Source organism: Suricata suricatta, chromosome 2 (genome assembly GCF_006229205.1).
Source record: "Suricata suricatta isolate VVHF042 chromosome 2, meerkat_22Aug2017_6uvM2_HiC, whole genome shotgun sequence".
Taxonomy (NCBI): Eukaryota; Metazoa; Chordata; class Mammalia; order Carnivora; family Herpestidae; genus Suricata; species Suricata suricatta.
This window is the reverse complement of record NC_043701.1, coordinates 177,185,230-177,203,460: the sequence shown is the minus strand read 5'-3', so window position 1 is coordinate 177,203,460 and position 18,231 is coordinate 177,185,230. Positions and strand designations below refer to the sequence as shown.

At 43.8% G+C, this 18,231-nt stretch overlaps 1 protein-coding gene across 5 annotated transcripts in view; it reads left to right on the top strand.

The window, feature by feature from the left end:
* ATE1 (arginyltransferase 1) overlaps positions 1-18,231 on the top strand; it is a 144,572-nt gene that overhangs the window by 99,719 nt on the left and 26,622 nt on the right. For all 5 annotated transcript variants that reach the window (XM_029932709.1, XM_029932708.1, XM_029932711.1 and 2 more), the window contains one exon: positions 9,090-9,210. In XM_029932709.1, the coding sequence (XP_029788569.1) occupies positions 9,090-9,210 (121 nt within the window). The remainder of the gene's footprint in view (positions 1-9,089; positions 9,211-18,231) is intronic.

The following is an 18,231-nucleotide window of genomic DNA, read 5'->3' as shown; positions in this document are numbered from 1 at the left end:
CTCCTCAGGCTTGGGCACGCCACCGGAGGGACCTTTTCCGAGGACTCTCTCGAGAAAGCTGTTGTCTCACCTGTGTCTGACAGTCCTTGTTGCTCTGCCAACTGTCACAGCCACGTAGCAGCTCTTTCATGCTTCGATGGCACCTGTGCCCACCACCCTGTTTGCCCCTGGCTACAAAAGTCACGGGAGCAAAGGGCCTCCCTTTGCCCCCCCGCCGATCATGAGTACATACGAGGCTCACTCCATCTTTCCATCCTTGATGACGAGCAGAGTCCTGTTCATATTGGACTCAGTTGTGATTTTTAGGTTTTGGGAAGTTATTTCGAAAATAATTTTGGGGCCCCTGGGTGCCCAGTCAGGCGGCTCAGTTGGTTAAGCATCCGACTTCAGCGCAGGTCATGATCTCAACGGTTCCTGAGTTTGAGCCCTGTGTCGGGCTCTGTGAGGACAGCTCAGAGTCTGGAGCCTGCTTCCGATTCTGTGTCTCCCTCTATCCCTGCCCCTCCCCCACCCACTGTCTCTGTCTCTGTCTCTCTCTGAAAAATAAACATTAAAAAAACTTCTAAAAATTTGTGAATATTTTTTTAATATTTTTTATTTATTTTTGAGAGAGAGAGAGAGACAGCATGAGCAGGGAAGGGTCAGAGAGAGAGGGAGACACAGGATCCGAAGACAGTCTTCAGGCTCTGAGCTAGCTGTCAGCACAGAGCCCGACGTGGGGCTTGAACCCACGAACTGTGAGATCATGACCTAAGCTGAAGCTGGATGCTCAACCGACTGAGCCACCCAGGCGCCCCTAAAATTGTGAATATTTTAACATTTAGGTGTAGAAAGAGAAAGGGGATCAGGAGTCCAGGTCTGAGTTCACTACTATTACATGACCTTACTGTTGTATCTGCACACTGGAAAGAGCACCTGTTTTCATTACCTTTGTCATTTATTCTGAGACATAGCTCCTGGGATGTGCAGAGTCATGACGAAGATGGTGCTTAACCGCTGGGGGAGCTGGTTGTTCATGTTCTTGTTGCCACCGGAGCGACACTGCTGACCTGAGCACAGATGAGGAGGCCTTTTCTCGGGTCGTGTTCCTCCCTTCTTTTCCTAAGATGAAATTTAATAAGCTGTGCATTTCTTTCAAAGAAAGTGTATGCCAGTAAAGTAAGGAAAGAACTGTTTTCAGCTTCGAGGGGGAGGAAACTAAATTGACATCAGCTAGTAGTTTCTCATGTTCTCGAGTATGACAGCCGCCTGCTAACATTTCAGTGACGCTTCTCTGTCCTGTCGTGATAATGTACTTCAGTACTCAGTGGTCATTCACAGAACTCCGGAACTCCGGAGGTTGGGAATGGTTTCTGTACAGTAAAAATGCTGTGAAGCTGCATCCTAAATACAAAGTTCAGCAGACACTGGTCGATTCCTTGGTGTAGGAAGAGCATATTTAAAGTGATGTCTGTGTTTAGAGAAGGAAGTAGAAAAGGCATGGGCCGAGTGTCCTGCATTCATTGTTTGTTCATCCAGCAGCCCACTGATGAGTAGGTTTTGGGAATCGTCAGTGAAAAAACTCAGACTAAGACACGTTCAAGCAAGGACTTTCCTATAGATCTTATAAGTAAGTAAATTAGCAAGAGTGTTAAAAGGTGGTAAGTCCTATGGAAGAAAAATAGGGATAGGTGGGCTTCATTGAGGAGGCGGCCCTGGAGCAAAACCTTAAAGTGGAGGACAGTCTTGGGGGTATCTGGAAGACCGACAGAGAGAACAGCCAGCAGCCCGGGGTGGGAGCGGCTTGCTGTGTTCTGGGGGCAGCAAGGAAGCCAGCACGGCCAGGGCGGGGGATGGAGGGCAGAACAGTCCTGGAAGACAAGCCAGAAGGCCGACATGGGTCACGTCACTTAGGGCCTCGCAGGCCGTGCTCTGGCTCTGGGGCTTACTCTGCCTCTGCCAGGAACTGTGGCGACGTACACACACACTCCGTTTTAAAATGGCGTGCCGGGGGTGCCGACAGCCAGCTCAGAGCCCGGAGCCTGCTTCGGATTCTGTGTCTCCCTGTCTCTGACTCTCCCCTGCTCGCGCTGTCTCTCTCTGTCTCTCAAAAATGAAAATAAAAAAACATTAAAAGAATAAATAAAATAAAATAAAATGGAGTGGCTTAGGGAGAGAGGGGATGGGAAGGGACTGCTAATGACTATAGGGCTTTTCTTTTTTATAATGGTAAAAATATGGGATTAGGTAGTGATGTTGATTGTACAACCTTGCAAAGTGTACTAAACACAATGAACTGTACACTTTTAAAAGATGAGTTTTATGGTATGTGAATTGCATCTCAAAAAAATATTACAAAAAAACGATGGATTGCCAGGGCTTGCTAGAGCGTCTTCTGTTCCTCCTCCATCTACCTGATACAGCTTTTACCTTTCTTAAAATATGTTTTTATTTATTTTTGAAAGAGAGACCACGTGATCAGGAGAGGGTCAGAGAGAGAGGGAGACACAGAATCCAAAGATGGGCTCCAGGCTCTGAGCCAGCTGTCAGCACAGAGCCCGACGTGGGGCTTGAACCTACGAACTGTGAGATCATGATCTGAGCTGAAGCCAGGCGCTTAACTGACTGAGCCACCCAGGCGCCCCAATATAGCTTTTACCTCTAAAGATCCAGATTTTTAGGGGTGCCCGGGTGGCTCAGTCGGTTAAGAGCCCAACTCTTGGTTTCAGCTCAGGTCATGATCTTGCAGTTTGTGAGTCTGAGCTCCATGTCGGGCTCTGCACTGACATCGCACAGCCTGCTTGGGATTCTTGTTCTCTCTGCTTCTCCCTTGCTCTCGCACACGCGTTTTCTCTCTCTCTCAAAATAAATAAACATTTTTTTTTTAAAAAGACCCAGGTTTATAGCTAATTATACCTTAACTTAAGGGAAAGTCTTAGTGTTGTTGGCTGTGTTTTCATTAGCAGTAAAGGATGTTCATCTGCTTTAAAGCAGCCTTGCTGAAGTTGTTAATGATTGTGAGATCAGACATTTCCAGAGACTCACCCCTTTTTCTGTGCACTTTATATCCCTGTGTCACTCTTATTTGGTACAAAATGATAGCAAGATGTTTTTAACCTCCGGTTAGTAAAATGAATGAAATTCTTAGGTCGAATTTTGATTAATACATTTTGCTACACTAAGATAGTCTCCATACAGTTTATTTTGTGAGTCATCTACAGGGTAGAAAATTAGATCAATATGATAATGTTCATCAAATTATGATCTAAAGCATACAAGTGAAAAGAAACCTGTTCATTCCATTGACCAAAATCCAACATCGAATGTCTCGTCTTCCAGAAGCAGCAGTTATTCTTAATAGAAATAGAGCAGGAAATGTATTTCCCCCCACCCCTGTTTTAGATTTAACTTTGGAATTTTCTTGAATTTCAATCTATAACAGCCTAGTAAAGTTGACTGAAATATTATGACCATATCCTAATTTTTTCTCTTCTTTTGGTGGGGTTGTATGAACATAATTTGGGTTTTACGAATAGTCTAAGTGGTTTTCTTTAAATGAAATGAAATCGTCGAATAAAATCATTGAACTGAATATTGATTATTGCCGAGTACTCCAAGCAAAACTTCCACTCTTCTGTGACAACACAAAACGTAGAGGCACTTAGTTTGTTTTGCGTTCCTTTTTGTCGTCTGGTCTCAAACCATTTGTCAACAGCTGCAGAAGTGATTTCTGTTGGTGAAGGTGTCGATCAGAGGCTGCTGAACGTACTTCCCTTTGAGGATTGGCCTGGAGTGGTTATCCCTCCCAGGAACGTGTAATTAATAACAAGGACTAGGCCTTCCCTCCTCTAAATTTAGGCTTTTTAGAAGACAGCTTTTACCTTTCCCAGGCTTCTTGCAGAGCGTCATCCAGAGCCTCCCCTCCTGGAATCGGTGCCTTTGCCAGGGAACAGTTCCTGGGGCCCTGACCTTGTTGGGCGGTGGTTTTGAGATGGGGTGTGGTGATCCTGGGGCGCCTCTTCTCAAATTGTAGATCAGATTGCAAGAACGCTCAGAAAAATTTTGAGGTAAGCCCTGTCAGACCAATTACATTTCCAGAATTTTGAGTACTTGAGAAATCTCGGGTAACTCTGGTTTCTTCTGATTTACAAAGAGCCGGCACCCTAGGAAAGGATTAATCTGCTTTTGCCTCATTGTTCCAGTATGAATGAATGTACTTAGGGGCTGATTAAATATTTTTTCTTCCGACTACAGTGAAGTATGTCCAAATCCTTAAGTAATTACATTCTTAACACAGACATTTCTCATTTTCTCACACTCGCTGCCGAGGCAGGGTGGGTTCCAGGCCCTCGCGGTTCTCATTTGTGTGATGGTGACTTTCATTTGAGCTTTAAGTGCTTCCCTCCCCTGAGTCTCAACCAGCTAACGTTAGAAAGCGTAACATTTCAAAGTGGTTTATTTCATAAAACTCTTTGTATTCTTTGGTTGCTTTTGAGATTATCTGACACAGAGCACCGAGATAAGCTTATACTTTGGAGGAAAATGAGGTCTTGCCCTAATCTAAACACTTGATTGCGGATGATGAGGGGAAGTCAACACGTATATACGTTGGTGACTCTTCAGTGAGATAAATGAAGTGTTTAAAGGGTTAAAAAGAAAATATCGGACCCACTGTTTCAAGCAGGTATTGCCTGAAAAGAATGTTGTGACATTTTTGAGACTTGGAACCACTGTACGCATCCTACTTGCTACATGCTTCGTGCGCTTCACCTTCGTCCGGGTCTCTCGCCACCAGGAGATCCTGAGTTCTCTAGAGGCATGCCTTTGTTCATCATCCTCTTCCCGGCCCCCAGCGTCTGCCGCCTGGTGAGGATTCATTTCTTGTTCAGTGACTGTTTTTGAATGTCAAGGTCATTGTTAAAGCCAGACATTGGGTTCAGGTGTCTGTGGATGAATCTGCATCTATTTTCTTCTCATTAGATATTCTCGGGATTCTCTGCTTCTGTGTCCCTCCATCACAATAGACAAGATACGCCATAACACTTTTATTACTGTTTCCTTGTTCATATTGGTAATATTTTCTTACTAAGTACAGAATTTTATTTTTTAAGACTTTTTATTTTTAAAAATATCTTAACATTTATTATTGAGAAACAGCATGAGCAGGGGAGGGGCAGAGAGAAGGAGAGACACAGAATCTGAAGCAGGATCCAGGCTCTGAGCTGTCAGCACAGATCCTGGTGCAGGGCTTGAGCCCACAAACCGTGGGATCATGACCTGAGCTGAAGTCAGACGCTTAACCAACTGAGCCACCCAGGCGCCCCTAAGATTTTACTTAAGTAATCTCTACAGTACCCAACATGGGGCTTGAACTCACAACCCCAAGATCAAGAGTCACACGCTCTACTGACTGAGCTAGTCAGGCACCCTGCTCCCTAAGTCCAGAATTTTAGAAAAATTAAGCAAGAAGAGCCAGGAAGTTCTGCACTTGAAGAGCAATCCTAGAGGGATGGTTAGATCTACTAGAGTTTAAAATATACCATTAAGCTTTAGTAGTCAAAGCTGCATGGCACCGGCGCATGCAGAGTCGGATCAGTGTATCACAGTAAATAGGAAGTGCTGGAAGAGATCTAAATATATGTGGAAATTTAGTAAGTTATCAAAAAGGCACTTAAATCAGCGGGGGAAACAACAGTTCTAAAATGATGCTGAGACCACATCTGAAAGAAATCAGGTTAGATCCTTTTCTTTTACCTTATACCAAAATAAATTCCAGATGGAGCATGAATGTGAATGTAAAATTATGAAACCATAAAAGTACTAGAGAAAACATGTACATGTTTTCATAACATTTGAGTGACAGTGACTTTTTAAAATTATAATGCAAAACTAAGACACTGTTTTAACAAATGATATATTTGACCACTTCTCAGATTTCCACCTGGTGAAAGAAAATGCCATACAGAGTCAAAAGATAGATAAACTGGGAAGTACAACATATTTTGCAAACTGTGTGAATTTCTTTAATATATAAAGAGTTTTTCAAATAATAAGACCAGAAATCTACCAACAGAGGGGGCCAACTTTACAGAAAAGGAAATACAGATCCTTCAAATGTATGGAAAGCTATGTAATGCAAATTCAAACCACAGTGAAATGCCATTTGTTATATTGGCAGAGATGGAAAGTTTTGATTATAGGCTGTGTTGGTAAGGATTTGGGGAAATTAGCACTTGTGTACATATGTTGCTGATGGAAATGTAAAATGGCACAACTTCAGTGGAAAATAGTTTTGTACTATAAAACATAAAAACCCTTACACCCATCAATTCCAATTCAAGGAATTTATCCTGGACATATTCACAAATGATACATGTCCAAGAAGATATTTTCCCAAATGGTTCTACCATTTTAAACCAACAGTATCCAAGTTCTGCATAGTCCAGATCCTTGCCAAAACTTGTTATTTTTAATTTTAGCCATTCTGCTGGTTATGTGGTGGTATGTTGTTATGGTTTTAATTGCATTTCTGGTAACTGATATTCAGCCTATTTCCAGTACTTGTTAGGCATTCATATATATTTGGTGTCTTTTTAAAAAATGGATTTTTTTATTCTTGAGTTGCTAAATTTTAGATATGTTTTAGATACAAATATGTTTTCTAATATATATATTGTTAATATTTTCTCTTAGTCTTTGGCTTGCCTGTTTTCTTAAAAATATTTTTTTTAATGTCTATTTTTAAGAGAGAGAGAGACAGAGCGTGAGCAGGGGAGGGGAGATAGAGAGAGGGAGACACAGAATCCGAAGCAGGCTCCAGGCTCGGAGCTGTCAGCACAGAGCCCGACGCAGGGCTTGAACCCGTGGACCCTGAGATCATGACCTGAGCCGAAGTCAGACGCTCAACTGACTGAGCCGCCCAGGCACCCTGTTGCCTGTTTATTTTCTTAATTTTTAATGCAGATATAGCTTTTATGAAGTGTAGCTCATCAGTGCTCTGTGCACTAAGAAATCTTTGTATACTACAAGATGAAGAAAATCTACTCCTTTTCTGTAGAAGTCTTCTATGTTTAGCTTTTATACATAGCTTTTCCCCTCATCAGATTTTTAAATGGCCTATAACCCAAGAGGAAAATAAAAGATTTAGACCCATTGCTTTAGGCTGCTAGCTTTTCAGATTTGTTAATATGGACAGCGTCACATCATGCCGCTGCTTTCTGCCAATAAAGCACTTTCTGAATTAATGGAGAGAAGGACATTGCTTTTAATAAGATAGGTATCATTGATTATCGGGCCTTATGATACCTACTGATTATTAATTCATCATGAAATAATCCTGCGCTGTGAGTTTTCATGTTGGATGACTCTCTGGACCCCCTGGAGAGCTGCCCCTGTGGATGACCTTGCCTGTGCCAGGGCGGTGCGGCATCAGCAGTGCCGGGAACAGTCTGGAAGAAGCAGGGTCAGAGACCTGAGTTCTGGTCTTTCTCCTGTCCTGCTTTCTCCCTCAGCCAGCAGGCATTCCTATTTAATCTAGAACAGAATTCAAAACATGAATTCTGAGGCCTTACAGAATCTGGTCCCAACCTACCTTTCCATTTCTCCAGGACCCCGCTCTTTGTCGTTCCTCGGGGCGATCTTGCAACTCTGCGTCTTTGTTTTTACTGTGGCCTTCATCTAGATTGTTCTCATTCCGTTTCATCCAGCCCTGGACTTAACTCCAGTCGGTCTGTTAAATCCCCAATAAAACTCCATATCCTTCTTGAACTCTCTCCCAGCCTCTCAAGAAGCAGCTAGTTTGCACACATGCTCTCTCTGCAGGGTCTCCCTGGTTGGCTTGCGGACTTCTGAGTGCTTCGAGCACGAGGGGGTGTGGTTTCTTGTACGTGTCAGCGGGGCTTCGTCCAGTGACCTGCGCGGAGCAGGCCGGGCACAGGCCGCTCTGATACAAAGGTGTGTGACGGTGCGAGCCCCTCACAGCACTATTCTTTGTAAGGCATTTTGAATTTGATAGTGTTTTTCACACTCTGAGGTTGTGGCCCAGGTGCTATTCGTAAAAGCACGTTTATGGTTCAGGAGCATCATTACACAACAAGGTGGAGCAGGTCAGGAAATAAAAGATTACATAACGTGGGTAAGTGTTCTGTAGTAAAGAGCTTGTTTCTAGTTCTGTATTTGCATTCATGTTTACTAGGTTGCGATGCAAAGTGTATTTCTCACTGTGGATTGTACCAAACAGAATTGGGAAGCCCTGCACTGGATTTGAACCTCTTTAATGAGATACGAATTTTGAAATTTTAGAGAAGAGATTTTTTGGAATTTTTAATTCACTCTGATGCTCCTGAAATTTTTCACTAAATGATTTCATATAGTTTGTACCTGTGGGCAAATGACTTTTTTTTCTTCAGCATCTCCTGTGTAGTCTTTGTTTTAGATTTGGGGTACATAATTGGGTTTTAAATATATAAAACATAAATTGGGTTATAAATATATAAAACATTCTTACAAAATGGCGTTTTTGAAGAAATTAGAGAATAATGATCAGAGGTGTTTTTCTAAAATTTCTGTAATGTGTTTTAAACTTCTCTTTATTTACATGTATCAGTTTAGATTGTTCCTGAACGTTTCTTGACAAAGGTACTTTTTAATACATTAGAACGGGATGAGTGCTGTCAACTAAATCTATAAATTAAAAACTTGTAAGATCCCATTTTTGAAAACGAGTTCACTCCATATCTAAATTAGAATGCTGTCATACATGAAAAGACATTTCACTTTGATTCTGAAACTGGGTCTTCTTTGCAGTCAGTCAGCTCAGCAAGAATCATATACTAAATATTTCTTGGAAAAGAAAGTAGAAACTCGAATCTCCGAAATCAATACGGGCATCGAAAGCAGTGATGCATCACTTTAGAGAGCTTTAGAATCAAATGTGCTTTCCTGAGCCGGGAAAGCAGTTGCCCGACGCGGCCAGGATTTACAGCGAAGCTGTTTCTGGTTGACTTTGTTTAGATTTGTGATTCAGACCTTTCCCGGAACTGTGGAGCCTTGTAACGAGGAAGTCTCTGTGTTTGTAAAGCCTGTGTTCTTCTTCCTTCGCTCCTCTCCAGGGGCAGTACAGACCTTCTGATTTGCTGTGTCCTGAGACGTACGTTTGGGTGCCCATCGAGCAGTGCCTGCCTTCCCTCGACAACTCGAAGTACTGCCGTTTCAACCCGGACCCGGAAGCAGGTACGTTCGCAGCAGGGCTCTGCCGGAAACCCGGGCCCTGTGTTCAGGTTCCACGTGTGTGGCTTTGGCTCTTAGTAGGGTCCAGGTAGCTTGTTTTCTATTGTAGAACGTGTATGCTGTGTGCGAGCACACGCGTGTGAAAGACGGGGAGACACCACATGTGCGCGCACACAACACTCACTTCTGGAAATAAATTCGGAACCCTCCTGCGTGCCTGCTGCTTCCTAACCCGTCTCCTTCCGCTGCGAGGGCTGGTACCACCTCCCGTCTCTGGTACGGCCATCACAGTGCTGGGTCGCTCCGTTCAGGTAAAGAAGATAGGAACACTGGCCAGTTGGACTGAACACGCTAGGGAATGGTCCCCTGGAGGCCGGCAGGCTGGGATGGGCTTGGTGACAATACTTTCTTTTTCTCTTTTTTTTGACAATACTTCCTTGACTTTCTTCTTACCTCTTTGGTGCTTCTCCTTTTGTGTCCCTTCTTCCATCTCCTGCCCACGCAGTCCAGCCCTGGCCGTGTCCTATCTCTTAGTGTTCCCTGTGTGGACCCTCTGTGCACAGACTCTGCACGTATGGCCTGGGGTCACACTTCCTGCCTGTGGGTCCTGGCTCCATCTCAGCCCGTAAATTGTGTGCCCTTGGACAATTTCATGATCTTCCTGGCCTCAGGTTCCCGGCCTTTAGAATGGACATAATAATAGAACCTACCTTCTTGAGCCTGAGGATTAGAGTAAGACCGGCGCGCTGAGGATAGCCCCCTAGGATTGCTGGGTTGGCGATGGCTAGCCGAATTAGCACATGGTGTCCCGCAGACAGTGCTATGGGCTTCTGTCTGTGTTTGCCTCTGTTTGCTCTGATTCCTGCCTCCAGAAAAATCCGCAGTTCTAGTCACCTCCCTTTGTCCAGACTTTGCTTGGTTTGCAACAGCCTTTATCACCCTCCCTGCATTCTGCCGTGGCTTTGCCCATCGGCTGTGAGTTGTGCTCTGGTGGTGGGCAGCATCGACTGCCCAGCTGGGTTTATCCTCGGACCAGGGTTCCTGGATGTCCCCACCCTGTGCCTCACTGACTTCTGAGTCCTCACAACCTGGCGCCACAGGAGGCGCCTGGTGCACAGTTAAGAATGACGCGTTTTCTGTTTCGTCACCTGTGGTCTAAGTGTGGAGAAAAGTCAGAAAAGGGAAACAGTGGGGCGCCTGCATGGCTCAGTCAGTTAAGCGTCTGACTTCAGCTCAGATCTTATAACTTGTGGGTTCGAGCCCCACGTCGGGCTCTGTGCTGACAGCTCAGAGCCTGGAGCCTGCATCGGATTCTGTGTCTCCCTCTTTCCCTGCCCCTCCCCTGCTCATGCTCTGTTTCTCTCTGTCTCAGCAATAAACATAACAAAAAATTAAAAAAAAAAAAGAAAGAAGGGAAACGGAGAGGTCGGGGGAGGGACAGGGAGTAAATGAAAAGATCAAATAGGAAGACAGAGGGATAAACAGAAAAATGTAGTAATTTCTTCTGTTCTAAGATGTGCACAAATCATTCACAAATCAGGTTATTTCCAAAAAAGAAAAATTGGTTCATGTTTCATTGTATTTTGGCGTCTCTTTTAAAAACTATTACAAAAGCAAGAGTGGGCATTCCCTACACATTGTGATACCTTAGAATCTGATGAACACGTGGCCGTAGGGACCCACCTAACTCCTACGCCAGGCGCCCCGAGACCACCCCAGGCTTCCTAGATTCAGGGTTTGTAGAACAACCTGGGCATTATAGTTCCCGCACTGTTGATTATCAGTCAGCATTTCGATACCTCATTTCAAGTAGAATTACACCCGGCTGAGCAGACAGACAGATGTGTTGCGTACAGACATACTGAACTTGTCACTGGAGTCGGACTCAAAGCGGAAGGCAGTGGCAGTTCAGAGCGGAGCAAATACTTATCCGCTGGCCCCTCAAAAATAATTGTTTTTTCCTTGTTAGCCTTTCTCAAAGGCCGGTCAGAGCCCTTTCCTTCTGGGCAAAACTGCTAACCGTCCTACTGCATTATCTCAGGTTCACGTACGAAGGTGGATAAGTTTGTTCCGACTAAATAATAATGGTCATCGATTGGTTGCTGACTCCCAAACTTAATCCTCCCCTTTTTCTTTCCTTGATCTATTCTAAAGCTTGCTTCTCTTCTGTAATACCTGGAGATTAAAGCAATCACAGGCCCTCCCTGTTTGATACAGCCAAAAAGGTAACTGAATAATTTCCATGCACTGAATGAACCTTCAAGTAAAGATATACTCATGTCAAGAGACTTTAAATTCATTTTCCAAAGTTAGCACGAAGGAGTATTTCGTGGCAAAGAAAATGTGAAGTCTTATTTCGATGGTATTACACGTGGTGAGTGAAGAGTGCACGGTGTGCTTTTCTCGTATAATCTTACTACATTCCGGGTCTTAGGGCACAAGCTTTACGTCTTCATATATTCATTGTTTAGAATTCATTTACACAAGTCAGAGGAGTAAATTTCTTCAAGGATAGTGCGTCAAAGAAAAGGAAGATCCTTTTCCATATGCTGAATCTTTGGAACTTGCAAGAGAACATCATAGGGTTTTATCAGGATTGAATATCACAGTCCAGACGCTATTTGAAATCAGACTTAATGTCCTGTGGTTTTAGGAAATTAAAATGCAGTTACATGCTGGAACGTATTGAGCATGCTGTGAAACACGGTCATTTGAGATTTAAATGGCAATCTGTGAGAAGCTGTTCTCTTCTCTTGGGTCAGTTTTACTTTTACGTGACCCAAACTCCGACTCCGACAAAACACAGAGTTTACTATGGACGCCATTGTTAGTCGGCACGGTGCTTTTTTCCACTAAATCTTGTTTCTCCTCCAGCTGTTCAGTAGTTCCTTTACTCTGCAGAGGGCACAGCCGATCACCACAGGTCTCTGCACAACAGTGTGGCCACAAGGTGCGTCAGGAGCCACTTGTAAGAAAAATCCCATTTCCCTCTATCCTGCGTTGATATAATAAGCCTCTGGAAATCCTGTTCCCCTCTGCCCTCCACCCTCTCCTCCCCCACCTCCCACATTTTGGAGGTTTGCGGTTATATGGTTGTTTGCTTAACTAGGAGGTCTGCATAAGGAGAAAAACCTGTTGTATTTACTGCTTGCATGAATGGTGGGGGGAGGGGCTGGCAAACTGAAGCAACTTGGAAAATTCTAAAGACATCCCTTTGTTCATAAATAGGCCTTTTGTTTTTGAATCCAGGACCTCTGCCTCCTGTAAAGAACGGCTTTTAGAGATTTCTCCAGTGATTCTTAAGTAAAGATCTGTTAGATTGCTTCTTAAATTGATAGTTGGATATGTATAAAATTCAAAATTTCCGCATCACAGTTACATTTTGCTTCTTTTGTTTAAATTATCTTTAAAAAAGTGTTTACTGGGAAGAGTAGTGGAAGATTGGTCCAAATGCATAAACCACTGCTGAGGAGAGATATTAAAATGGCCCCTCGCTCGCTCTCGGCAGCAGTGATCACCGCCGGGATTTTTATGCTCTCCCCTTGATCTTTTCTGTGTACATTCTCTAAGAAACAGAGCAGGAAACCCTCCTTCACCCTTGTGTTGTTTTTCCTGAATACTTGGTGTTTCTCCCTTCAGGAAGGTAAGACCTACGTGACCACTGATTTGGGGCTTGAGCGGACAAAGGCCACTACTAGGCGACAGGCAGTGTCTAACGCAGATACTTTATACGAGGCGTTGGAAGTAAGCCAGATGTTTTGGAGTTGGTTTGAGAACCGTGATAAATTATGATTTGATCTGACTTCATGTTGTACAGGCGCTCTACTGTTTATCCTTGGGAGTAAAATCCTTCTGAGGGGCATCTCGCTGGCTCAGTCGGTAGAGCAAGAGACTCTTGACCTCAGGGTTGTGAGTTCAAGCCACACATTGGGTGTTGGAGCCTACTTAAAAAAAGTTTCTTTGGTTCCAGATTCACAAAAAATGATCACCTCATTGAGCATGTGCTGTTTTCCCAAGTACCCAGTCGGTCCTCAGAACGTGATGGAATGTTTCGTCACTGACCCCTTCAGATGTTACTTATTGCGAAAATATCAGCGGATGCTTCTTTTTTTAACCAGAGATTTAAAATAACTTTAATTCAGATATTGCTCTTTCGTTTTTATAAGTACTTATTTTTAATATTTATTTCAAAGAAGCTAATTAGAATGATCTTTATTTCTGTCTCTACTGATAATTATAGCAATATAGACATTTCACCACAGATTAGTCTAGATTTCACCTCCTCTTTTCTATACTTCAAAATGCTTGCAAGAAATTTCCTAATTGTCTAAGTCATGACATTAGGATATTGAATTTAAATTTGATGTAAAAAAAGCACCTAATTTTGTGTTCGTGCTTGACACAGTTCCCCAAGTTGGGTTCCTAGGACATTTTACCTCTTCAGCCAGTTAATAAGGAGCTCAGCCCTGACCTTCAAAGGCGCCAGTCTGCCTCATGGTATGCTTTCATTTGTCTCTTCTCTTCACACCCTTCTTTCTTGCTGGGCTGGTCCCTGGTGTTTCTTGCACACTGTCGCAGTGTCTGTCATAAACGCCCATCGAAAAAGCAAGTCCTGCTCTGACCATGTGTGAAATGAGCAGGCTCAGAAAGGGTTCTGACTGTATTCACTTGCCTGCTTTCGCCGAGCCTGGTCTCACTTGCTGAATACTGTGTTCACGGCCCCTCCAAAAGGTGCCCCTCAGCCACAGTGTCACCCTGGCCACGAGGAAGTAACACAGAATGAGAAAAAAGACTAACGAAGACTTCCGAGGGCCCTAATAATGTGCCGCAGCAATAAGTTATGACTAAGTGGACAGTGTCTTTCTCCGTTACTGTAGGTGTGCAGTGAGGCTGGATTTGAGGTTGACCTTCCCGCTTGAAGGTGCAGAGAGAATGATTTTGATTGTTGGATACTCCATGAACGCATACGCTTTGCTGCTAGTAAAAGGCGGTGGTGCTGGGATGTAGCTAAGTGGAGATCGAAGCAGTGGAAGCCCAGCATCAAAGCCAAATGTCGTTGGAAATTTGGCTTGTTTATATTGGGGGAACTTGGAGAATGTGTTTTGACGTGAAAAATATAGAAAGTAAGTTTTCCGTTTACTCTCTATCCACTTAAAAATATTACTTCGTTATAGTGTTACTATCTTGTCCCATTTACCTGTTTTTCAGAGATACCTTTTCTTATCCAGAAGTTAGGTATCACTAATATGACCGTTGGTTTAAAAATTAGAAACTATGGGGCACCCGGGTGGCTCAGCTGGTTAAGCATCCAACTCTGGCTCAGGGCACGATCTCACGGTTTGTGGATCTGAGCCCCGCGTCAGGCTCTGTGCTGACAGCTCAGAGCCTGGCGCCTGCTTTGGATTCTGTATCTCCCTCTCTTTGCCCCTCCCCGACTTGTGCTCTGTCTCTCAGAAATAAATAAATGTTAAAAATTAAAGCTAGGTTTCCCTAGTTGTGACATGGGCTTCTAATGAGGACAGTGAGGAGCAAGAAAACAAGCCTTCCCTACCATATTCGTGTGTAACACTGAAGTGCTGTGACATTTGTGTGTGTGCATTTTCTACTGGAAAATCTGAAACAGTCTTATGAAGCTAAACTTCGAACTGTTGCGAAGACTGTTTTCATTTTTTCAGAATGTTTCTTTGTTTGTAATTTTTTTAATGTTTATTTAATTTTTTAAGCGACAGAGACAGAGTGTAAACAGGGGAGGAGCAGAGAGAGGGGGGGAGACACAGAATCCGAAGCAGGCTCCAGGCTTTGAGCTGTCAGCACAGAGCCCGATGCGGGGCTCAGACTCACAAATGGCCAGATTGTGACCTGAGCTTAAGTTGGACGCTTAACCAACTGTGAGCCCCCCAGGCGCCCCATTTTTTCAGTGTTTCAAAGCCAGTCTTGCACAAGAGAGATTTTTAAAAGTCTGCTTTACAAATGTTCCCCAGGCAGTCTTTGCGGTGAGCCAGTGACCAAGAATGGCTGGAGCCCTGGCCAGAGGCGGGCTGAAATAGCTTGGGGAAAGTTTGAGAAGCAGACCTGAGGTTTCCATTCAGCTGTTAAAGAAATATTTTCCTGATCCTGTTCTCTTTTCTTATGGAACAGATAAATTTTTAAAAATAAATAATTCCTTTTATAATCACCCAGTTTTAAAAATGTAATTAATCCTGCGATTTTGAAATCATTAATGAATCCATTTTGAAATCATTGACTAGAAACTACCAGTAGGCTTCAGACCGGGTCTAAAAACAGGCTAGTGCCGCTGGCTCTAACGGGCGGCATCCTACAGTACTGCTTTGTTTGCGTGAATAAAAACTGGCATTTTTTAAAATATAATGAAGAGGTTGTCCAAAATGTCACTTAGAGAATAAAAATAAAGCCCATAGCTGCTTAAGTGTCGGCTGAACAATGGTGCCCTGTTGAGTAGGAGACACCATCAGTTTTAAGTCCTCTCTTTTATGTCCCGCTAAGAAAAGAAAAATGTTGCCAGTTAGACTATGGTTCTGTCAGTGGTAGGACGCATCTGGGTTTCAGAAATCCCAGGATGTGTGAGGATGTGAATCTTGATGACAGAGAGGAAATGCGGGTCAGTCTGTGCGCCACAGTAGCGGGCAGAGCTACCGAGTACCTAAGAGACTTGTTTTTGTTAGAGAGCTTTGTGGCGTCTTACTTGTAGGCGTTGAGTGTATTATAAATGTGTGCACACCTGTGTGTCAGAGTCGGAAGGCATCGATTCCACCTGCTTTTTGATAAAAACAAGATTACTGTCATGGATATAGGAGAACGATAGATTTCTTTTAATACCCTCTCCCAGGGACTTGAGAAAATTTTGGGAAGGCATGTAACTATTTCACAAGGATACTTTATTGTAATGAAAGTAAAAAAATTTTACTACCCAGAAAGCATTGAAGTTCTGTAAGCATTCATGATTTCTATGCATTCTGGGTTTTTAAAAATTTTTAACATTCATTTTTGAGAGACAGAGCATGAGCAGGGGTGGGGCAGAGAGAGGGGGAGTCACAGAATCGGAAGCAGGGTCTAGGCTCTGAGCTGTCAGCACAGAGCCTGACGCAGGGCTCGAACCCACAAACTGTGAGATCATGACCTGAGCTGAAGTCGGACGCTCAATCACCTGAGCCACTCAGGCACCCCTATGCATTCTAGTTTTAAACAAATTTTAAAAATTTACAAACTCTGATGTTGGAAGGCTATGATAAAAATAGAGAATTTTAAAACTTTGCTTAGCCCATAAATTCAGTGATTTCTGACAATTGATAGAATGATTAAAGAGTAAAGAACGGGCAAAAAATCCTATCCTTTAATGCTATTAAGTTTGTCGTCAACCCTAAGTCATGTGATTAATTGAACATTTGTGAAATATCAGTAAATATTCTTGGTTTAACTTGTGGCTCTGTAGTAACAGAATATGAATCATTAGCTTAATTGGAACAAATTCTGGAAGGATACTTGATGCTGTATTTTGGAACCTGCATCATTGGCTGTTCACACAGTGTCTGCTGCCTGTGGAGGAACTAACGCAAAGACAGACAACAGTCCAACAGTTTCTTTTCTCACACGCCCAGCTTCACCGTAAGAGTGAAGTCTCTGTGTTTGTCTGCAAGGTATTTTTGAACTGTTCCGATTCTCTTTTGTGTCTGTTAATATTCAGTCTCTGTGCAGAAAAATAAGCAAACTCTAACATGAAAGTATGAGAAGGTCTGTTTATTTTAGGAGTGTTCTTTTATGCGATGCTAGCAAAATGTTTTTAATGTAAACATGGAGACTGGGGTAGAATTCCTGTTCTTATAAGAAATGTATTTTCCTAGCTGCCATTCATTTGAAATAGGTATCATTTCTGGAAGACTCGACTTGTTCGTGCTTCTGTAGCTTGTTCACTGATAGCACCTTCACTGATAACAGAATGAAATGTGAAATTGGGAAAGACATGTTGACAGTCGGGAAAGAAGTAAAGCCATCTGCTCTGCTAACCGCTACCAAAATAAGAAAACAAAAGTAAAAATTCTGATGCCTAAGAGACACTCAGCCTGGTTTCCTTCCAGAACCAGATCCTGAAACATGGGATGCGCAGGACAGGAGTGGGGGGCTGGAGGCAGCGAACTGGTGAAAGAGGAGGAAAAAATAACAAAAGGGTGCATGCGTGCAGTGTGGTCCAGCGCTTTAATGACCGGACATCAGTCTCTTGAGACCCCTGGCTCAGCATGGACTGCCTGAGGGGCCAAAGGAAGACGCGTGTGCTCACCTGGCTTTCACTCTCCACTGGCTGCTGATTATCTCACTGGGGGTGAATGTCTCCGCACTGTCCCTTGTGGCTGTGCGAACAGAGAGCAGGCTGCTGCCTCTGAAAGGAAGCCAGGCGGGCCCAGTCGAGCCTTTGCGGAACCGTGCCCACTGGTGGTGCCACGAGTGGAGTCGGCGACGAGGCCGCGGGGATGCGGGGCAGGGCCCGAGGGGTGTCTAACACAGAGGAAGTGCAGGTTGACAGCGGTGGCATGTCCCTAGCATTGACTGACCATGTCAGTTGCCCTGGGCCAGAGAACTTAAGGACCACGAACATGAGGAAGTAGGAGACTTTTAAAAAAAAAAGCGGGGGACCAGCTTAATTTGAAATAGTTGGAGGAGTCAGCCAAGAATTAGAATCATAAATGTGAAGAATTGGTAAAATCGTTCACTCGTCAAGTATGTTAAGCCGGGTACTGTGGTTTCTGATGGCCCTCCAGAGCCTAGCGGAGGACACAGACACCGTGCAGTTTTCGTAACGTGTGATGTGGCATCTGGGGAGATAGATGCAGTCAGTTCACATAGGAGGGCCCTCAGCTCGGCTTTGAACAGGGTGTGGGAGGGCAGGGAACGCTTCTCGGATGAAGTGATCTCAGAATTTTTAGAGGGAGGGAATGCAAGAGCTTTAGGGAGAGACAAGCATGTTCAGAAGGCCTAGGGGGCAGAGAGCACACCTGGAGTTTGGGAGGCAGG